The following is a 21955-nucleotide window of genomic DNA, read 5'->3' on the forward strand; positions in this document are numbered from 1 at the left end:
TTTTATATTGCAGAAAGAGTTATCAAATCAATTCTATCACATATTAGAAATTACTTGACGTGCCCCCCTCACGATATCAATTTTTTCGATAAGCGAACACCACCTGAGCAAAACACTCGGAGCCAGAGACACGGACGATTTCATAACGCGTATCATCGTCAATACCACAATACCTTCCAGTCCCATCCTATGCACTTTCCCCCGTCCTCACCTCCCTGGTCTCCTTTAAAAGATCCTCCTGCAACAACCGCTGACTAAAGGGACTCCTCGCCCGAATCCAAGGCCCTACATAAAGCAGCGCAAAAGGGATAGGAATAAACGCCAAACTAGCAAACCCCAGCACAGAGGTGGCCCACCCCACACCCAAAGTGGAATACAAGGGGTCCGCAGCAAGTGGGAAAAGGGCGCCGACGATACTCCGCAGAATCACCGATGCAGCGAGGGCACTGGCTGAGTAGATCTTGTATGCATCCGTCACGTATGTGAGCAGCGAGATGAAGATCATTTGGTATCCGACGCCGAAGAGGAGGCCGGATAGGACTGGGGCTATCCAGTGGATTGCGCGGCTTGCGGCCCAGCCCAGCCAGAAGAGACTAATTGTGAGGCAGGGGCCTGCGATGCAGCATACGGGAAGGCGGTGGAACTCTGGGCTCGTGGTCCAGGCTTTGCCTTGCTTTTTGGCTTTCTCGTAGATTGTGTCATAGTAGAGAGAGATGAGGCCTGAGGAGGCGGCGCCGATGCCAACTTTTTTGTGGCGTTCGGGTTAGTCTATGAGTGAACATTGTGTGGGGAGGGGGGGTGGCTGGAGGCTCACTGGGGATGTAGACGAGAGAGGTGGTTTGGACGTCAAAATTGTAGGTTCCTAGGATATCAAATCAGTAAAGACTGTTCTAGGGGTAGGACCTATTGGCTGGACGTTCAATTGCACGGGCGAGGGGTAAACTGTACCTTTAAAAATGATGGGATACGCTTGGAAATAGAAGAAGACGAGACTGTATGCCAGAGAGATATAGAGGGCCGTAAAAGAAATGATGGGCTCAAAGAAGAGCATGGTGATTGGGCGGGTGACGATCTGAGTCGTGCTGTATTGAAAGCCTCCAGTTTGCAGCTCTTCCCGAGTCAAATAAGAATTACATGCCGACTCGTTCCTCAGTCTAGCGGCCTGACTTTTTAAAATGACGGGCGCAAATGTTTCTGTCCTCAAACACATATCAGCATTGAGCCTGAAACGGCGCTGGGGAAGTTTGATTGAGACTTGCAACAGGGATAATTGTACCTGACATAAACATAAGCCCTATCCAAGAGATGCCGGCGAATATCAGATCGATGCGAAACGTCCATCGCCAGCCATACTGAACTGAGCAACCAGAGATTATCGGCCCAAGAATTGGTCCAAAGCTTGCAGCCTGTGAGTTGTGTTAGAGAACATCTATGCTTTAAAGCGTAGGCAAGCCTTATACTAACGTACCGACATATAGAAAGCCATCACCCGTCCTCGGTTCCTCAAGTCCGAAAACATGTCCGCATATACCCCCCCGACCACAGTCTGCGGTGCTGCGCCCATAGTCCCGCAGACGACCCGGAAAACTAGGAAAGAGGGCCAATTTGGTGCAAAGGCACAGGCGAGTGTTGCTAGGACAAAGACAGTGAAGGTCCAAGTCAGGACCGGTTTTCGGCCAATAACCTCACTCAGAGGGCTGAACGCTAAAGGACCGACAATGTATCCTATAAGAAACACAGCTGTTGGCAAGACCTTTTGCCCATCACCACGCTGGTGAAAATCTTCCATGATGGCGGGGACCGCATTGCTGGGTAGAGAGGACGATACACCACTGTTGAGCACAACAAACAGTGCTATGAGGACGTTGTACACCTTCTTATTCTAAAGGGAGTAGATTTTTGTTAGCTCTGCTGATAGTTATAATGTAAGTGCTGGTCGCCAAAGACGTACAAAGTTCCAATTGTTTGGATTTGCTGACGATCCCTCGCTAAATTCAACAAGTATCTTACGTTGCGCTAGCTCGTGTATTTTGTACCGCTCATCTGCCAAACATCTACCCAACCTGGGCGCTGTTGAAGGAGTTGATTCTCTGGCTGGGTCATCATCTTTCTCTATCAGCTGTTAGGGCTGAGTAGAAGATCAGTACATAGCAAAGGAAACGTACCTGCGGGGATAGAATTAGCGGTGTTGATCATAACTGGATATTCTGATTCTTTTGTCATCCTGTCTGAGCTGAAAAAAGAGACCAGGGATATGCGACGTTGGATGCCAGTCAAGTTTGTTATGATGATCGTTTCTAATGGCTTCCGAAGTCGAGACTATATATGAGGCCATTGCCGCTGCTCAGGCTTTACCGACGGAAAAAGAAATGCTCAGAATATTGGGTCATAGTGGCTAGACCATTACTATTATCTGTAGGCGATATTTCACAAAAGCCATCAGGTTTTTCTTCTTTTACTATCAACGTACCAATGAATGGCCTCTATACTTCTACTTCGGAACCGGGGCCGGACCGGGGCCGGCGCTCAGAAGAATCCACAAGTCGGCGCCGATCAGGACCCGTTGTCGTTGGTTATGAAGTCTCACGCGCTCCTACGGTTTCGGATACTTTTTCTGTTTGTAACTAGTGCGACTGTGGTTCCACGTAGACTAAGACGCAAAGACAGTGTGGATTCCGGCCCAACAAGATGATTTGCTCTCCGCCAGCACGATTCAAGAGCTCTGACCCACTGGCCCATATGGAAAACCTGGATACTTCCAGAAGAGATATTCAAATCGAATTCACAATTCTTAGAAGAGAGTTGGATAGATAGAGCAGTACACCCGACGGTCATTGTGGCATAGAAGGCATCACGGGCAAGAAGTCGAATAAATCATTCTGGCCTTCTTCAAAGAGCCCAAACGAATCCGCAATAGGGTTCGACATTGTCCAATTGGGCGCTTCCATATTTCCTGGAAATCTCGAAAGAGGCGGTCTAGATATTGCAGCTTTGTCACTGCTTGGCATCGATACCGCATTGGCATCCTTATCACCTGGGAAGGAGACCCCGGTTTTATAGCTAGCATCATCTAGTGGAGCCAGTCCTGATGGAGCGGTGCTATCTATTGGGGCATCAGACCGCCCGCTCAGAGGCTCCTGCACGTCTCCATGCTCGGGCATATTAGGTGCATCTGCACTATCAACACTGTGTGGGCGCTGGCTCACAATTAGGGCGCGAGCGTAGTTCACGAAGATAGAGACTGTGCGGTGGATATCCGGATACGGCGGCTGTTTGAGAAATTCGCAGATATGGTGTACTCTATCTAGCAGCAAGTCCCGGTCAATTAGCGTTGGGCGCCATCGTGCAATGCGTAATGCAAATGTCGCTAATTTGTTAGCCCATTTTTCGAGCTGTGCTGTTATGAGAGACCGGCAGAATCTGGTGTGACTTACTGACAAAGGCAATCGTCAGCGCTGGATATGTCGGGGCCCATTCCAATTGACAACGGTAGGCAGGCTCTGTGATAAGAAACGCCAACTGGTCCATGATCGTGAAAACCAGCGATTGCCATAGGTTCAGAACATTCTGGTCCATGGTGTCTGGCTCGGAATCGGAGGCTGTCGACTGTAGTTTTTGGATACGTGCTAACGAAACACAGAGAACGAATATTCTGGCATAATTGAGCATGAGCCTAAGACTGCAACGTTGGAAGGCTCCTGCATGGAATCCATTATCTTAATGCAGACCAGGGTCAGTATTGTCCTACCTAGTGGCCCTATACGTAAAGCATGAAAACGTACTGTTGTGAATCTCGTCCCACGTTGTCCACCAATTATGCAATCTTGCCATAATAGTTGGCAGTTCTGCTGAGACGATATGATAAATCGTCGACGAGTTTTCAATGATTATCCGCGATTGACCTAGGGCAAAGTAAGTTCATATACCAACATAACAATCTAAAGTTTTGCCAAACCCCGAAGTTGGTGAAGTTCAATGATGCACACTGTGCGCATATCACAAGGCAGAGAAAGTGGATACTCGAGGAATTTACGCAACTTGAGGATATCCACCTCAGCAATACGTGACTTCCGGCCAGTGCCCGAAGCTACATCCAATTCCAAAGTGAAACTGATCAGCCAGGTTCTGGTCTGCCACACCAACTGACGGTCTGCCATGGAGGCAGTTAAGGAACTCCGGGGGACGTTATCTTGAGACAGCAACGTATCCAGCGACTTTTCTAAGCCCGAGTCCAGAGCGGTTCGCAGAATGAGTGCTGTGGAGAACCATGTTTTCTCAGAGTATGCCGCTAATAGTATCATGCCTTGAACCGCCTCAAGCTTTGTAGGGCGTTCAAAGAAGCCATCCTCGGCCAGTCGTTGTGCTTCATCTTGGAGTACTCGCTGCAAGTGTGTGTCGCTACGCAAGTCAATAACAGCCCGACTAGCTAAGTAAATAATAACCGTGAAACAAAACACAGAACGCGACCGGATGGAGTCAAAGGTGTCTCGAATCGGGTCGAACAGTGGCAGGAAATTCTTACTTCCGCCCATGAAACTGGAGAAGAGATGTTAGGCCCATCCTTGTTCCTTGGCCGTGGACATAGCGAACCATACCGTTCATACATAACGCGGGCACGCTCCTCACTGACAATGCCGCGGGTTACAATGTCGCCTTTCGTGTCACCGTTGGCTGGGTTTTCCATGAATATCTACTAAGGTTTAGGCAATGCATGGGGCTCATTGGCAGGCTATTTAGACTCACATTGTTAGACCCTAGTAAGTTGACAGACATGGAGTGCATAGCTCCTACCGGTGCGATCATATCATTGGGGCTTAGTTGCTGAGACTCGGGACCATTCTGATCGGTAACCTGGGATGCTCGTAGATCCTCTAGGGCTGTAGACCCTGGCAAGGAATCTATCTGGGCATCGTGGTAGGTAGTGTCCCTTGCTGAGTCAGGAGAATATTCGCGCTCTCTTGATTCGGGAGTGTTCAGCGCCCTGCTGTGGCCCCATGGAGAAGTGGCCCCATGGCCTCTATATAAGATTGTATAAATTATATAAGCCTAGGATCAAGAGTAGACGACCGACCAATCGCGTACCGTGTTGACGGGGCTCCGGTCTTCTTCCGACGCTCACTGCGCCGCCTCCCATCCTCCATAGGGTCCAAGATGCAATCCCGACCAGCCGAACGGCAGCGGAAGCAGGGAACCTGAGTGCGCGCATCACAGCGCATCTTCTGCTTTCTACACCATCGGCAGGCTTTGAAGAACCGGACGGGTATATTTCCCGATCTGAATATTATTTCTGGGGCTCTTTCACTCATACCTGATAGGGCTGGGTTGGGTCAGAGCTTGAGTCTCGCGGGGAGTGATACCTCTAGTCATGTAGTATGTATGGTAAGAAACGACTAGATTGTCAGCAAATCAGTCTTCCCTGCTGGTCAATCGGCCCCGGTCACGTTACCGGTCCTGGAGCTAGTCCTCATTTGGAGATCGATAATCACATCCATACTGTGTCTGCCATACTATGCTATACTATATATAGTCTACATACTAAGATGATGCGGATTACAGATGCACTTGAGAAATCAATCAATCGCATTCAAACTATTGTTATGCGAAAAAGTAAAAGCTCGCAAGAAGGTCCTCCGACCCCAGCCACGCTGTTCCCCGAATGGTTCCCATGACTTGTCCTCTTCAGTACTTAAATTTATCAATCCATTTCAGTAATATCCACTCAAGACACTTGACCCCAATCTACAATATCCATGATAGCTTGTCTGGCCCCTTAGGGGTTGCACCCAATAACACTGGGTTCTAGTCTCTCATTGTCCAGGCGGAAGGCACCGATTAGCTAAGTGCGTTGATTTTGAGCCATAAACTGCATCGTATTCCGAAGCTGCTCTTTCTTGTGCCACCAATGGAATGGCCCTTCATGAATAGTCAATACAAGTGTTCCTCCAGTTAGGGAACACTTGTAGGTCGCGAGACACTCGTCATGCCAAGTCGCTGCCCAGCATTTCCTGTTCGATTCTCCCGCAAGGTATACGCTCGTAGTACTTCCTTTAAGCCTCTCAATCCACCCTCCTGGGGACTTAGTAGATGTCTCGTATGTTTGTATCGTACAGGTAGATTTGTCTTGTCTGAGGCGGACAACATAACCTTATTTTCTTCCCCTTCTTTGAGATACCGGGCCCAAGCATCCTTTCCCGCTCGTCTGCAGGCCTAGCGGCAGTAATTTCTACACGTACATCGTATGTAGCATCCAGAAAACTGCTGTCTAGTATGCAACGAGTCACAGGCGTCACTTAAAGCGAATCCGTTTTGGCTTAGTGCCATAGTCCTAATAAACTACAATCAAAGGCAAAGAGAACAAATCAAATTAGGGAAATATATGAACAACATATGCACATTATATTTGTATTCTCAAACGAATGCAATATGATTTCTCTATTCTATATTCCATCATGGATCTACATTCCATCGGGATTTATGATAACCCTCTATGATAATGTGACGGGCACTTTATTCTCGCAAATCTCTACCTCACGTAAGGGGCTGAGATAGGAAGTCAGTGGCAGTCGAGTCTATTCTAGTCTACCAGATAACTCGAGGTTTAAAAGCTCCGTACCCGACAGATCAAATGCTTAGCCATGACTCAAATTGAGCAGATCATTGTCCTCAAGTCAACTCTAAATTCACGACTCTGCACAATCTCAAGATGAAGATTTCCGTCCTAAGCTCCGCACTATCTCTCGCCATGGCGGCTGTGCTCCCACCCTCCAGGTAAGCCCAAATGTCTGATATCGGAACTAGTGTAGTAATGGTGAATACAGACCCGCGGTGACAACGAAGCCATCAACGTGGATATGCCCATGTCAATAACATAGGTCGGGAAAATATCCCATCCCAGTAAAGCCAAGTCCACAGATGACGATGCTCCTGTGAAGCGGTCCCAGCAGGGGGGGCAACGCCATAGGCTATGTGATGCGCGAGACGGACAAGCCGAAGAAACGTGATGACAAAAGACATGGGAGGCATGAAGAATATGAAGAATATGAGACGTATGGAGGGAATGAACCAGTCGACAGATATGGCCATAAGCTATTCACGTAGCGTCTTGCAGGGCTCGAGAGTTAGCCCGTTTAGAAAGGTGCTACTTGGCGTTTACCAAGTGGCTCATTCTAGTTTCTTTGATGCTGAATTCGCCCTGGCGCATCCGTGCTCAATGAATGCCTTGTGATAATCATGTCACCGAAACAAGAAACTTGTGGTATCTCGGCCCTTGTGGTGTATACATCATAACCATGCTGTGTAAAATAATGCCTAGAATGTTGTCTTGAAACCGGATCCCTTTGTAAAAGAATAACAGTCTGTATAAAAACGTCTTGGCCATCTTGATGGATTGTTTATGAACACGTAGCGCGTCATCGATGAAACATTGTTTATTCACGAAGTTCCCTTAATCTAAGAAAATAATGTTATATTGTCCATAGATAATACAAATTATTCATCAGACGTTGTAAAGGGGGAGAAAATGATGTAGTAGTTATTTGAAGAACTATGGTAGAGAGACCGTGTAATAGTGATTGATTTTTCTTAGGGTTTTGTGAATATATACATTCGACTGTTTAAGAGGACGTAGGGTTTACCGAAGGCCTGCTAAAGAACCAGAGAGAATTTCATACGAATTATAAAAATTTAAGATTAAGACTCATACGTCGAATAGAATATGATAGAGCTGGTGTAGCTCACGTGTGTCGGACTGTTTGTCAAGGTCTAAGTCTATCATACAGAGATTCCTTGGTGTTGTGGTCAGGTCACGTGGTTGCTGCCTTAGGCTCCCTATAGGCTCTGACACAATATAACTTGAAATGATTTATCTAGGTTATCTATGTGCCGTTAACAAGATGTGCCTGATGATCCCGCAAAAAGGGTGCCTGACGTTAGTGTCCGGAAGGGTCGGGTCCTGAGGCATAAGTTGAATCAACGTTTCGTTCCTCCGCTTACGTAGTTTCTCTCCGCTTTCCTCTTCCATCCGATCATCCAACTCAACTCCAACTCAATTCAATTTAATTCAGCTCAACCATCCTCCTTCCACCTTACTGACCATTGCTTTGCATGGTTGGTTGCATGAGCTGGGTTCATCCAGTCACTCATGTATAACTAATTCTGCTCGACCTAGTTCCTTTCCAACTTTCCCGGAAATCTACGATTCCCAGCGGACATCCAGTGACATCACATCACGCGTTCTCGCTTCGCAGCACCCCTGCCGTACGTGGCAACCCTCATCGCTTTCAAGCTTATACCCCGACCGGAACTCTAGGATTTTCTACCTCGTCAATTACTTGCCTTGTATGATTCCGAGCAACCCTCAATCAGACACTTCCCATCCACCTCGACTTGCCGATCCTGTCTCCAACCATGCGGGGGCTCCGCTTAATCCCCGTCTTCGCTAGCCTTGGCTCTTTCCTCGTACCACAGTCGTTAGCTCAGGCTGAGACTACAGTTCATGAGAAGGGGCGTTGTGCTATTCGGGGCCACTGTGGGAAGAAGTCAATCTTTGGTGGAGACCTACCCTGCCCGGATAACGGTGTCGCAGAGGAACCGGAAACAGCGGTGAGGAAGAAGCTCGTGGACTTATGTGGTAGCAAGTGGGAAGAAGGTCCGGTGTGCTGTAAAGATGAACAGGTGAGTATGCATCCGTGATATGGGTCACGGCTGGATCTACACCCTAGACTGCATTCTAACGATCCCGTCATTAGATCGATGCGCTCTCTAGAAATCTAAAGCTTGCCGAGGGTATCATCGCGTCTTGCCCTGCGTGTAAAGAGAACTTCTTTAATATCTTCTGTACTTTTACCTGTTCTCCTGACCAATCTCTCTTCATCAATGTCACGCAGGTCGAAGCCAGCAGCTCTGGAAAGTCCCTGGTGACCGAACTAGACAACATCTGGTCGGAGGAGTATCAAAGTGGCTTTTACGACAGCTGCAAGAATGTGAAGAATGGAGCATCAGGCGGCAAAGCCATGGACTTTATCGGCGGCGGTGCGAAGGATTACCCGCAGTTTTTGAAGTTTCTGGGAGACAAGAAGCTTCTGGGTAGCCCCTTTCAGATTAACTTCAAAACCGAGCCTGCTGGTCCGGACCCGCGGGGCATGCAGCCTCTGCCCATCAGACCCAAGGCATGCAACGATTCGGACGAAGTCTTCCGTTGCTCCTGTGTGGACTGCCCGGATGTATGCCCACAATTGCCTGCCGTGGAAACGGACAAGCAATGCCATGTGGGCCTTCTGCCTTGTCTGTCGTTCGCCGTCATCATTATTTACTCCGTGTTTCTGCTGTTCATTGTGGCCCTTTCTAGCTACTTCACGTATAAAGAACGTCGCCACCGGAAACCGGAACGAGTCCGACTTCTGCAGGACCCGACCCCGAGCGACGATGAAGACGAAGGGGATATTGTTCGTGCTGGGGGCTATCTGGAGCAACCCAATGGTATATATAAACTGAACTCAGCGCTGGACCGTATATTTAATCGGATTGGGGGCGCATGCGCTCGGTTCCCCGCCATCACCATCGTGTCGAGTATCCTAGTAGTGGGGCTGTTGAGTCTGGGTTGGCTGAGGTTCGCTGTGGAGACCGACCCGGTGCGATTGTGGGTGAGCCCTACCTCGGCAGCCTTCCAGGAGAAGCAATACTTCGACGCCAACTTTGGCCCTTTTTACCGGGCGGAACAGGCTTTCCTTGTCAATGACAATGGCCCGGTGCTTACCTACGATACCTTGAGTTGGTGGTTTGATGTTGAGTCCCGAGTCCGCCGGATGATATCGCTAGATCGTGGGCTGATTCTGGACGACATTTGCTTCAAACCCACGGGTGACGCCTGTGTGGTGGAGTCTGTAACTGGTTACTTTGGTGGTTCCATATACAACCTTGACCCGGACACCTGGGAAGAACGTCTGAGACATTGTACCGAATCCCCAGGTGATGTGAGCTGTCTTCCTGAGTTCGGGCAACCCCTGAAGCCGGAAATGATTCTGGGCGGGTACGAAGATTCGGGGGATGTGTTTGACGCTCAAGCGCTGATCGCTACATGGGTGGTCAACAACTACGCCCAAGGGACTGAAGGTGAAGCCAACGCGATAGACTGGGAAGGCAGCTTCAAACGCATTCTAGAGGTTGTACAAGAGGAGGCTAAGGAACGTGGTTTGCGTGTGTCCTTCAACGCCGAAATCAGCGTTGAGCAAGAATTGAATAAATCCAGTAACACAGACGCCAAGATCGTTGTCATCAGCTACATTATCATGTTCATTTACGCATCTCTAGCTCTGGGCTCGGTCACTGTGACGTGGAAATCATTGCTTACGAATCCTGCGAACGCCCTCGTTCAATCGAAGTTCACTCTGGGCATTGTGGGAATCGCCATCGTCTTGATGTCGGTTTCCGCTTCTGTGGGGTTATTCTCTGCGACAGGTGTTAAGGCGACCTTAATCATCGCGGAGGTCATCCCTTTCCTTGTTCTCGCTGTCGGCGTGGACAACATCTTTTTGATTGTTCATGAATTCGAACGGATCAACGTCAGCCACCCGGACGAAGAGATCGATGAGCGAATTGCTCGGGCTGCGGGCCGAATTGGCCCTAGTATTTTCTTGTCTTCCCTTACAGAAACGGTTGCATTCGCGCTGGGTGCTTTCGTTGGAATGCCTGCCGTTAAGAATTTCGCCGTCTACGCCGCAGGGGCTGTCTTCATCAATGCCGTTTTGCAAATTACCATGTTCATATCCGTGCTTGCGCTGAATCAGAGACGTGTGGAAAGCCTTCGGGCGGATTGCTTCCCTTGCATCACGGTTCGTAAAGCGCACTCTGGGATGGCTGAAGATCAGGTATTTGACGATCAAGATGGGGAGAGCTTTCTGCAAAAGATTATTCGCAAAGTATACGCAAGCTTCCTTCTCACACGCAAGGTCAAGGTTGTTGTTATAATTGTGTTCCTTGGCATTTTCACCGCTGGTTTGGCGCTCATTCCCGAGGTGTCCCTTGGCTTGGACCAGCGTATCGCGCTGCCCAGTGACTCTTACTTGATCCAATATTTCGATGATTTGAACGCGTATTTTGCAAGCGGGCCTCCAGTATATTTCGTGACCCGCAACGTGAACGTGACTGCGCGTAGCCATCAGCAACAGCTCTGTGGGCGGTTTACGACTTGTGAAGAGTTCTCGCTGCCGTTCGTCTTAGAACAGGAGTCTAAACGACCCGAGGTCTCTTATATAGCCGGTTCTACTGCGAGTTGGATTGATGACTTCTTCTACTGGCTCAATCCCCAGCAGGATTGCTGCAAGGAGAATGGCCAGCTTTGCTTTGAAAACAGAAACCCACCGTGGAATATTTCCCTCTATGGCATGCCGGAAGGCGATGAATTCATTCGCTACGCTGAGAAATGGATCCAAGCCCCCACAGACGCATCTTGTCCACTTGGGGGTAAGGCCCCGTATAGCCATGCTCTTGTCATCGACTCGAAGCGAATCATGACCAACGCCAGCCATTTTAGAACGACACATACTCCTCTCCGGACACAGGATGACTTCATCAACTCATACAAAGCGGCTCGTCGCATTGCACGGGGTATCTCCGAAGAGCATGGCATCGATGTGTTCCCCTACTCGAAGACGTACATTTTCTTTGATCAGTACATCTCCATCGTTCAGCTCACTGGTATCCTCCTCGGATCTGCGGTTGGCATCATCTTCCTCCTGACCTCCACCATCCTAGGCTCCGTTGCCACAGGGGCCGTGGTGACTGCTACAGTTGTGATGACTGTGGTGGATATTATCGGATCGATGGCCATCTCCGGGGTGTCCCTGAATGCCGTGTCCCTGGTGAACTTGATCATTTGTGTTGGCATCGGGGTGGAGTTCTGCGCCCATATCGCCCGCGCGTTCATGTTCCCCTCCCGGGTTATCTTGGACAGGGTGCCCACCAAGTTCCGGGGCAAAGATGCGCGGGCTTGGACCGCGTTGGTCAATGTCGGCGGCAGTGTTTTCAGCGGCATCACAGTGACGAAATTACTCGGGGTCTGTGTCTTAGCCTTTACCCGGAGCAAGATTTTCGAGATTTACTATTTCCGCGTCTGGTTGGCGCTGATTCTGTTCGCGGCGACCCATGCGCTCATTTTCTTACCGGTTGCTCTTAGTTATTTTGGCGGTGAAGGTAAGTTTCTTCTCCCCAACACACCTTTCCCCTTATTATAGCTGATAACCTGCGCAGGATATGCCGATCCTGGATCGGATGGAGGACTCGAAGAGAACCTTGCCTCCCGTGGCTACCGATCTTTGCTGGTTGACGAAGATTACGACTCGGATGGTTATTAGAGATGCAGTGCATACGATACTCTGATACACTGATTGCTTGATGACTTTACGGAATGCGAGTCCAGGAGTACCGTTCAGTTCTACCATTATTGCTCGCGCTTAACTGTGACAGGGAGAGATGGAGTTATTGGGATGGGAATGGTGTTGGGAATTGGATAGTTCAGTTATCTTGTCATTCTTTGGGCTCTTTGCGGATAGCGAGACTTTATTCGATGCCACTCTGATCGAAGTACACGGTTATGCATAGAGATCATAATATATATTGAAGTCTTGTTATTTATTCTATTGATGTTCCTGTTTTTGATTTTGCTGAGTTGGGTAGCGACACGTGAGTCCACGCACTGCTAGCCGTAACAGGACAAGTGGACCGGCAAAAAGTCAATAATTTTCTTTGGTTTCCACTTTTATGGATTTTTTGATTTTAATTTTTTTTTTTCTTCCCCTCCCTCCTTTTGTATTTTAATTCCCTCTTCTTTCTCTCTCTCTCTCTCTCTCTCTTTTCTCTTTCCTTTCCATCACCCCATCTTTTCCTTTTGTGTCTTGTGTTGACCTTTTTCCTTTTTGTTCTTTTCTTGTGATACCCTGGTGAGCTGCCTGTCTTTGTGCAGACAGCTCTCATTTAGTCCCTGTGAAAAGGAGCCTCGATCGTCGAGGGTTTGGGACAAATATTTCGTTGTTTTTTTTTTTCCTATAGAAAAGTTGTGTGTACATTTATCCAACATGGATCAGCAGAGATTCCTGCAGCAGCTGCAGATCGTGCTAAACCGTAAGTGGCCATGTCTCGAGACCAACCGCAAGGAATGAAGCTGATCAGAATTTTCCAGCCGCCCAGGGAAATGTTAAGGAAGCAACGGGGATCCTCCAGCGCGAATTCTATAACAAGCCGGACTCGCTCGTCCTTCTCATCCAGATTGCCACCGGCCATGAGGATTCCAACCTGAGGCAACTGGCCGCTGTGGAGGCTCGCTCCTTGGTGAACAAGCACTGGGTCACCGTGCAGGCCGGCCAGAAGCCCCAGATCCGTGAGCAATTACTGCGTGCCACACTCGGCGAAGGCTCTTCCCTCGTCCGTCACTCGATCGCTCGTGTCATCTCGGCTATTGCTAAGGTTGACCTGAACGATGGCGAGTGGGCTGAGCTCCCGAATTTCTTGATCCAGGCCGGCAGCACCGGAAACAAGGATGAGCGTTCCGTTGCGATCTACATCCTGTTCACGATCCTGGAAACACTGGGTGAGGGATTCGAGGAGAAGTTCCAGGATCTGTTCAACCTATTCGGCAAGACTATCGCTGACCCGGAGAGTGAGGAGGTCCGTACCAACACCCTCCTCGCGCTCGGCCGACTTGCTATGCATCTTGACTCTGAGGAGGATGTGGGTCCTGTGAAGGCTTTCCAGGGTCTCATCCCCGCCATGGTCGCCGTGCTCAAGGACTCGATCGATCAGAAGCAGGAGGATCGTGTCATGCAAGCCTTCGAAGTCTTCCAGACTCTCTTGGGCTGCGATCCGGCTCTCTTAACTGTTCACCTTAAGGACCTCGTCGTCTTCATGAACGAAATCTCCGCCAACACCGAGGTTGACGAAGACACCCGTACTCAGGCCATCAGCTTCTTGATGCAGTGCGTCCAGTACCGTAAGCTTAAGGTTCAGGCTATGCGGGTCGGTGAGCAGCTTACTCGTACTGCCCTGCATATCGTCACCGAGCTTGGAGATACCTCCGCTCTTGATGATGATATTACGCCTGCGCGGTCCGCACTTGGTCTGCTTGATATGCTGGCTCAGAGCTTGCCTCCTAGCCAAGTTGTTGTTCCTCTCTTGCACTCTCTTGGACAGTATTTCAACAACAGCAACCCTGACTACCGTCGTGCCGGTATCATGGCTTTGGGCATGTGTGTTGAAGGCGCCCCCGACTTTATCAGCACCCAGATGAAGGAGATCTTCCCCATGGTCCTGCAGCTACTGGGTGACCCCGAGCCCAAGGTTCGTCAGGCCTCGTTGCACGCCGTCGCCCGTCTGGCTGATGACCTTGCCGAGGATCTAAGCCAGGAACATGAAAGACTCATGCCCCTGCTGTTCCAGAACCTAGCCAGTGCCATGCAGGAGTACAAGGGAGAGGAGGATGGTCCCACCATCGATATCATGAAGGCCGGAATCAGTGCCATCGACGCCGTGGTGGACGGCCTCGATGAGAAGGATGTCGCTCCCTACCAGACTGAATTGGTTCCCATCCTGCACAAGCTGTTCAAGCATCCCGATTTCAGAATCAAGGGCCTAGCTGCTGGCGCTCTTGGCTCCCTTGCCTCTTCGGCCGGTGACTCCTTCCTGCAATTCTTCGATGAGTCCATGCACCTGCTCCAGGAGTTCGCCACCGTCAAGGACAGTGAAGAGGAACTCGACTTGCGGGCCAGCGTGACTGATGCAATGGGCGAGATGGCCGCCTCCGCCGGTCCTGAGCGGTACCAGCCCTACGTGGAGCCCCTCATGCGCGCCACCGAGGAGGCTCTGCACCTCGGTCACTCCCGTCTCAAGGAGAGCACCTATATCTTCTGGGGTGCTATGTCCAAGGTGTACGCCGAGCACTTCTCTCCCTTCCTTGACGGTGTTGTCAAGGGCCTCTTCGCTTGCATCGATCAGGATGAGACCGATCTCGAGGTCTCTTTCGGCGAGGCTGCCAAGGATTTGATTGGCCAGGAGGTGACCGTTGGCGGCCGCAAGGTCAAGGTTGCCAGTGCTGATGATGATGAACCTGTTGGTGAGGACGGTGAGATCGAAGACGTTGACGTTGACGACGAAGATGGCTGGGATGATATCACTGCCACCACCCCCTTGTCTCTGGAGAAAGAGATTGCCGTCGAAGTCATTGGTGATCTTGTCACCCATACTAAGTCCGCCTACCTGCCCTACTTTGAGAAGACCATCGAGACGGTCCTTCCTCTGGCGGAACATCCCTATGAGGGTGTTCGCAAGAGCACTATCAGCACTCTCCACCGTTCGTACGCAATGCTTTTCGCCATCGCGGAAGAGAATGGTCAGATGGCTAAGTGGAAGCCCGGCCTCCCTCTGCAGGTCGAGCCTGCCAAGGAGGTCAAGAAGTTCGGTGAAATCCTGATGACCTGCACCGTTAGAATGTGGACTGAGGAAGATGATCGGTATGTATATTTTCTCCTTTTCTTCCTCCGCTTCTTTTCTGGCCCGGCCTATTCAGTGCCGGTCAATTACAATGATGAACACATTCGTTTACCCAGCTCACTCAGACACGCAAAAATGCGTGATTGATGTAAAAGGCGATTATCTCACATCTGAACTATCCTCGATCCTATTTTTTGCTCGCATGATCATTCCTTTTTGTGCTGCCATACTAACGTGGTATTGCCTAGGGCTACCGTCGCCGACATCAACCGCAACATGGCTGAGAACCTTCGCTACTGCGGCCCTGCTCTCATTGCCAATGAGACCATGCTTCACAATGTTATCACGATGATTACTGATATCATTACCAAGAAGCACCCCTGCCAGCTCGAGTTTGGACCCGATGACGAGTCCCTCGACGCCGGCGAGGAGACTTCGGAGTTCGACTGGGTCGTTGTTGACACCGGTCTCGATGTTGTCTCTGGTCTTGCCGCCGCCCTTGGTGAGAGCTTTGCTGAGCTCTGGAAGGTCTTCGAGAAGACCATCCTCCGTTACGCTGGCAGCACCGAGTCCCTCGAGCGTGCTACCGCTGTCGGTGTTCTCGCTGAGTGCATCAACGGCATGGGCCCTGCTGTCACTCAGTTCACTTCTGCCTTCATGAAGCTGCTCGTTCACCGCCTTGGTGATGAGGATCCCCAGACTCGTTCCAACGCTGCTTACGCCGTTGGCCGTCTTGTCGAGCACTCGAATGCTACCGCTGAGGTTGTGAAGGAGTTCCCCACTATCCTCAGCCGCCTTGAGGCTTGCTTGCACATGGACGTCTCTCGTCTCCAGGACAATGCCACCGGTTGCCTTAGCCGTATGATCCTCAAGCACCGTGACAGCGTCCCTCTCAAGGATGTCCTGCCTGCCCTTGTCAAGCTCCTCCCCTTGAAGAACGATTACGAGGAGAACGACCCCTTGTTCCGCATGATTTGCCAGCTGTGTATGTATTCTTCTGACCTTCCCCTCGTACGAACCCTCTTCTAACGTCCAGCAGACAAGTGGGAAGACCCTACCATTCGGGAGCTGACCCCTCAATTCCTGCCAATCTTCCAGTCTGTCCTCTGCGGTGATGAGGATCAGCTTGAGGAAGAGCGCCGCGCTGAGCTCATTGAGCTCGTCAAGTGGCTGAACCAGATGCAGCCCGGCGCTGCCCCTTGGGCTGAACAGCTCTAAATTCCCACCAGTTATGACGGCTTGACGACTCAAACACTTATTTTTAATGGATAGACTGGTTTCCTCAAAAGGTTTTTTGGTTGACTGATAGAAGATACCCCTCCGGAGCGCATCAGGATCGGCCCTGTACATGCGTGATGATGTGACGAAGACGGATAGAAAAGTCATGTATTCGTTTACGCAATGATTTATGAATTTAGAATGTTGTAAATACTTCGATGTTTATGCCGCACATGGATTCATCTAATTGGAAATCCTTCCTTCGTAGTCTTGTAAGTGCATAATATGACCTTGGTTGGACCCAACCAACTACTTTGTCCAAACACGACCCACAAAGGGGACGGAGCGAAGGTCTAATGATCCTTCTGCTGGTCCCAAAACCCCTCTTCGCTTTCATACAGGCGTAAAATCTCTGCCACGACGAATCGTAACTCCATGGCCGAGCTATTTCCCGATACAAGCATATGGACCCGTTTACCTTCCCCCCCCACGAGTATGTACTAGCACTTACTACCTATGTTATATAAACCACGACGGGCCTTACCTCCGTTGTAAGGAATACAGACGGATCTATCCCGAATCCGCTCACGATGGGTTGTCCATCTTTCCGGCAGGAATTCGTCGGGTCAGGCAAAGGATCGTAGGTCTAGACGATGAGTTTATGATGCCGTACGTCAGAAACCAATTGCGTAGTTCCGTGCTTTATATATAGATTGGAAGCTCAGGGACTGGCTGCTGTTGGTCATGGCAAAATCCTTACACATACATGCCTCGATGCGCCGTGTGTAAAGGGATATGAGCGATCACATTCCCTGGGATGCATGCCTGTCCTATAAACATGCCTTCAGGCGGCGTGTGACCCGCTGGATATCCGACGGGGCCGGGTAACGGACCCGGAACGTTTCGTCGATGAGACCGTCTAGTATATCCAGGTAGGTGAGAGGAGAGCTTTGTAGTCTCCGCTTGAAAGTGTGTCTATCCTGCGTTGCAAGTTCCTGGACCAGAGACGGCTGGGTGTTAATGCTTCTTCCTATCTCGATATGGCATTGAAAAGGAGGGGGAATCTTTGCTCACCTTTCCGCCATGATGCCAAAGGGAGACATCTCCCGTGGAGGTTGAGGGTATCGTGCACCGACATGGGGCGCTGTTGATAAGCGTCTACGATAGACGACAAGGCGTCTGGCCGGGCGTTCGATTTGTTCCAGAATATGCATGTTTACACCGGTATCGCAGTCTTGAATACAAACAAGCTCAAGAATCGTTGTCACGCCAGGGAAGAGCAACGTGTCGTACCGCTCGTTTCTCCTTTAATTATTCCCTCTCGATCCATGTCAAGAAGCCATGATATTCCGCATTGAGACCTGAAAGAAGACGGCCTTCACCTTCGCCTGGCTGGTAGCCTGATTTAATCCCACTCTTGTACTTTACTACGAAGGAAGGAAGGGTGGAACACTAGTGCCTGTGCGCTGTTGCGTGCGTGATAAATTAGGCCTTGGAGTATGTCCTTCTCCCTAATTTCCCCATCTGAGGGTTTCCGACCACCAAATTTCCATGTACTCATGATGAACAAGAGAGACAGAGGTGGAGAGAGAATAGGGAGACTAGAGACGAAGTGAAGGACAAGGGGGTTTTGGAGTTGCACTAGGGTGAGCAAGGGGGATATTCTCTCTCTATTTTATACTCCAAGCTCTCGGGGATCTATCGATCATCTGGAGCCACACCGCATGTGCTGCGCTGTTCCACAGATGTAGATTTTCATTAGAGTATGCAGACTTTGCTCATGATCCTACCAAGCTGCAACGTATTGGCAAACTGAATGGTTCGGAGCAAACGGCGGCAACTCAAAAGCTGAATGTCTTATTCTTGCATTCCAGACGTCACCCAGCAGATGATCATCGATGTGGCTGGCTGAGGTATGAACTGTCGCTCCAGAAATGTAACGCGAGCAGCACTCTACCGTAGGGTCTATGACTATTTTATATGGGTATGTATATTTGAGTGGAAACGACTTAGAAAGAAAGAGAGGCGATGCCTCCTAGCAAAGCCAAAGCCCTAAAAGGCTACATCAGCACATCTCTCCAACCCCAAAAATTCCATGACCCTCCCGATATGATCAACACCCCAGAAGCCCTCCTTCTCCCCAGAAACATTCACACACTCAAACCAAGGCAATCCAAATGCTCCCCTATCAAACGCCTTCTGCATGTTCCCCGCCAACCGCTCTTTGATCTCCGACTGTCTAGACTATAAAACCCATAAGCATATATTATTACCTTATCAATGGGGAAATGAAGGAAAACTAAAACTCACAGCATCCAAAACTTCCTTTGCAATGTCGGCCCCCAATCCATTCACAAGAAGGGGCATAAATCCCTCTTCTTGCGCAATCGCTGGATTCCCGTCTGCCCAGAGAGTATGATACATCTTCTCTATGATTGACGGGAGGTGCTAAGGGAACCGTTCGCTGATCACGCAGAGAACGGGTTGTATTTCGACAGTCGGGAAAGGGAAACCCTGGGGCGTGGTTTTGCACATGGGGAGGTTAAGACGGCGGGACCAGTAGAGGCGTTGATTGTTGAGCCAGGCGGATTTATCTTTTCCTCCTTTGTTAGGCTCTTGATTTATCTTGAGAAACATGTTGGTTGAGGGAGAAGGGGGAGGGTTATACTTTTGACGGCGAGTGGGGGTGTGTTCTGGCATTGTTGGAAGAGATCGCGAAGGAGGACTGGGGTGTACCTTATTGTACAGGTCCTGAAAATGGGGGAGGTCTAGCTTGTGTGTCAGTAGTGCTGATGTGATGGTGATGGGTTGGGCGACGCACTTTGAGGATGTGGAATGCGATATAGCTGAACGGGCTGAGGAGGTCGAAATAGAGGGTTACTTGAGGTTTGGCCATTGTGGTGGTTCCAGTATATAGTACGGTATTTTGACTTGAGTTTATTGATTTGAGTGGGAAGTGCTAGAATTTATATGATTTATGGAATGCAACATGGTCTCAACAAGCTGACCTGATGAAGATTGAGAAGTACTGAGCGTCGTACAATCAAACGTGGAATGATAACTACCTAATCATAAAAGCTTTTGAGACCGAATTGTTGGGGTTCCGTAAAGAATGCCCCAACCCAACCATCTGTCCAACTGAGAGTCGTATTCGAGTTTCAGTCTGCACCTCGTCGAGTCATCCAGGATGTCTAAGTGCAAATCTCAAAGTCAGCCTGCCTTACACACCCTCCAAAAGTGGCCATGTTGGCCCACTCACCTGGTTAGTGGTCCAATATGCGTAGGCGGTTACCATTGCGCGTATGTGACCCCAAAAGGCAAACACGAGGATATGTGTCAAATGCTCGGGATAATTCATCAAATGCCATAGGTTAAAGAGTAGCTCATGCCAGGCACTCGTTTCGAAGTATTGCAACACCAGGCGAAGATTTCCAGGAATTACTCTTTCAGTTACAGACACCATGCTATCACGGAAGGCCACTCTCGCGGTCACAATGGTAATTGTGATAGCAAAGTCCAGGATCACCAAATGATCGTCCATCATAACCGGATACGCCATGGAGTTTAGCCACAGCCGCTTCTGTCGTGCTGCACTCCAAGGCATAATAAGGGATAAGTCTCTCAGTACTTGCCTCAGCTCACTGCGCGACCATCGCAACAACTGCAGAAGATAAACCCGGCTTCTTTTGGGCCGAGACACGACGGCGCTATCATCCGAAGACAGAAGGGCCGTCTTCCAGCCGTGACTGTACAGCCAGCGAGTCACGGCTCGATCGTCTCCACTAGTCATGAGGTATTTGTTCTCCCAGTATTCCTCAATGAGCTGTTTCTCAAAGCCAGGGATTTGAAAGACCTCAGTACGGTATGCCGACGTCCGCCCGGATAGGACAACGACTTGCCCGTCGCAAAAGTACGCCATGGAGGCGTTCGTGAGAGTACGCCTGTCCAATCGGGCTGCACCCATTGCCTCGAATATAGTCGTGTCTGGGTGATGCTGAGCCTGTAGCACCTTCCTTGGATTTGCTTTGATAGGCACAACACCGCCGACTTGGGGACCGGATAACGCGTGGAGAAGGCCGGTGAGGGTCTTCGGGAGCCAGATGACGTCGTCATCCAAAAGGACGACGACCGACGTCGTGGTGCGTCGAATCCCTTCCAGAAGGCCGTGGCGCTTGCCCTTCTTCTCGATCGCATAGACCGAGACCCGAGGGTCGTTGGCCCTTTGAGTGAATTCCTTGACACGGTCTAGCCAAGGAAATGTGGTGACTGCAATGATCTCGTGTGGATCAGCGCGGAGCCAAGACTTCAGGGCAAGAACGTAGTCGTCGTCTGGGTCGACAATTGGGCAGATTATTGTGACATCGGACGGTGAAAATAAAGCATTCGTTGGTTTAGCCTGCGTTGATTGAGAGGCAGATCGGTGGCGATAGAATCCATAATATGTTACGATGATCCAGAGGAACCGAATATAACGGAGAGTGCTGGATTATAGAGGTTAAAGGAAGGATTAGACTAATGGAATGGGTTACATACACATTGACTTTGCAAGCAAATTGAAGACCCAGCCCCAGTAGTAGGAGGAACATGGTCGTTCTTAGGCCAATTCTTGCCCAGAGGAAAGTAAATCTATATGATGAACTAGGACAATACGAGGCCAGAATAATATACGATTGCAAATGATTCCTCAGGTCAATGAGCAACAGCGAAATAATGCATGAAGACGAGGGGTTGTTCGCGCACTAGGGTTAATTAGGTCATATGTATCGTTTCCCCTCCCCGATTTCTTCCATAATTCCGTTCATACCAAATCATGAAAAGGGGAATATTAGTCTACTAATCGTCTTTAGTAAAACACTTTGCGCTGGCTGACAGTAGCGCTCCCGATTAGAGATGGAAATAACAGGTCTCATAAGAGACCTTGGCTCCTTAACAACGCACGGACACGGTAGATGTGATGATCTATACAGTTAGTCGGCAGGCATCGCACCAACCCAGTCTCTATTATTGATTGGTTCTAGGATCTAACCGGAGTCAATAACGAATCTAAGGTCCTTGAGTGGATCAGATGGATCCGATATCCTATCGCACAGCGCGGACTATTCTTAGTCCAATGCCCACTAACAGGGCAGAGACGCGGATATTTGCCATTCATATCCATTCAGGGCATCTGTTATCCATTGAACATAATTGTGGAGACAGGTTAAGGAGATAGTGAGGGCAACAATGGCGCTGGGTCCATGCTGATCGACATTTAACTGCA

The 21955-nt window shown here is 49.7% G+C and overlaps 8 protein-coding genes across 8 annotated transcripts; 3 read left to right on the forward strand and 5 right to left on the reverse strand.

The window, feature by feature from the left end:
• Positions 1-12: 12 nt before the first annotated feature.
• On the reverse strand, positions 13-2349 carry BDW43DRAFT_68657 (putative MFS multidrug transporter). Its single transcript, XM_032050388.1, has 7 exons — positions 2166-2349; positions 1952-2106; positions 1469-1882; positions 1277-1406; positions 949-1194; positions 815-862; positions 13-744 (listed from the first exon to the last, which is right to left on the reverse strand). The coding sequence occupies exons 1-7, from the start codon at positions 2221-2223 to the stop codon at positions 188-190; spliced, it is 1608 nt and encodes a 535-aa protein (XP_031905615.1). The 5' UTR covers positions 2224-2349; the 3' UTR covers positions 13-187.
• Positions 2350-2761, forward strand: BDW43DRAFT_68602 (uncharacterized protein). The gene has a single exon (XM_032050386.1). The coding sequence runs from the start codon at positions 2477-2479 to the stop codon at positions 2690-2692; it is 216 nt and encodes a 71-aa protein (XP_031905616.1). The 5' UTR covers positions 2350-2476; the 3' UTR covers positions 2693-2761.
• On the reverse strand, positions 2762-5356 carry BDW43DRAFT_68623 (Zn(II)2Cys6 transcription factor). The gene is made up of 7 exons (XM_032050387.1): positions 5083-5356; positions 4744-5017; positions 4596-4690; positions 3956-4536; positions 3783-3902; positions 3435-3716; positions 2762-3367 (listed from the first exon to the last, which is right to left on the reverse strand). The coding sequence occupies exons 1-7, from the start codon at positions 5304-5306 to the stop codon at positions 2832-2834; spliced, it is 2112 nt and encodes a 703-aa protein (XP_031905617.1). The 5' UTR covers positions 5307-5356; the 3' UTR covers positions 2762-2831.
• A 2564-nt stretch (positions 5357-7920) lies between these two features.
• On the forward strand, positions 7921-12691 carry ncr1 (sphingolipid transporter NCR1). Its single transcript, XM_032040124.1, has 3 exons — positions 7921-8673; positions 8748-12189; positions 12247-12691. Exons 1-3 carry the CDS (start codon positions 8407-8409, stop codon positions 12348-12350), a joined length of 3813 nt encoding a protein of 1270 aa, XP_031905618.1. The 5' UTR covers positions 7921-8406; the 3' UTR covers positions 12351-12691.
• Positions 12692-12782: 91 nt separating this feature from the next.
• On the forward strand, positions 12783-16939 carry BDW43DRAFT_259789 (putative importin beta-4 subunit). Its single transcript, XM_032040125.1, has 4 exons — positions 12783-13116; positions 13175-15497; positions 15726-16462; positions 16517-16939. Exons 1-4 carry the CDS (start codon positions 13071-13073, stop codon positions 16693-16695), a joined length of 3285 nt encoding a protein of 1094 aa, XP_031905619.1. The 5' UTR covers positions 12783-13070; the 3' UTR covers positions 16696-16939.
• A 1808-nt stretch (positions 16940-18747) lies between these two features.
• BDW43DRAFT_305685 (uncharacterized protein) lies at positions 18748-19119 on the reverse strand (the record flags this gene model as incomplete). Its single annotated transcript, XM_032045842.1, has 2 exons — positions 18748-18939; positions 19006-19119. 2 exons carry the CDS (start codon positions 19117-19119, stop codon positions 18748-18750), a joined length of 306 nt encoding a protein of 101 aa, XP_031905620.1.
• Positions 19120-19143: 24 nt separating this feature from the next.
• On the reverse strand, positions 19144-19591 carry BDW43DRAFT_305686 (uncharacterized protein; the record flags this gene model as incomplete). The annotated part of the gene is made up of 2 exons (XM_032045843.1): positions 19144-19467; positions 19517-19591. The coding sequence occupies 2 exons, from the start codon at positions 19589-19591 to the stop codon at positions 19144-19146; spliced, it is 399 nt and encodes a 132-aa protein (XP_031905621.1).
• Positions 19592-19853: 262 nt separating this feature from the next.
• BDW43DRAFT_305687 (nucleotide-diphospho-sugar transferase) lies at positions 19854-21281 on the reverse strand (the record flags this gene model as incomplete). Its single annotated transcript, XM_032045844.1, has 3 exons — positions 19854-19886; positions 19955-21176; positions 21229-21281. The coding sequence occupies 3 exons, from the start codon at positions 21279-21281 to the stop codon at positions 19854-19856; spliced, it is 1308 nt and encodes a 435-aa protein (XP_031905622.1).
• Between the last annotated feature and the right edge of the window lie 674 nt (positions 21282-21955).

This window comes from Aspergillus alliaceus, assembly GCF_009176365.1.
Source record: "Aspergillus alliaceus strain CBS 536.65 unplaced genomic scaffold BDW43scaffold_2, whole genome shotgun sequence".
NCBI classification, from domain to species: Eukaryota; Fungi; Ascomycota; class Eurotiomycetes; order Eurotiales; family Aspergillaceae; genus Aspergillus; species Aspergillus alliaceus.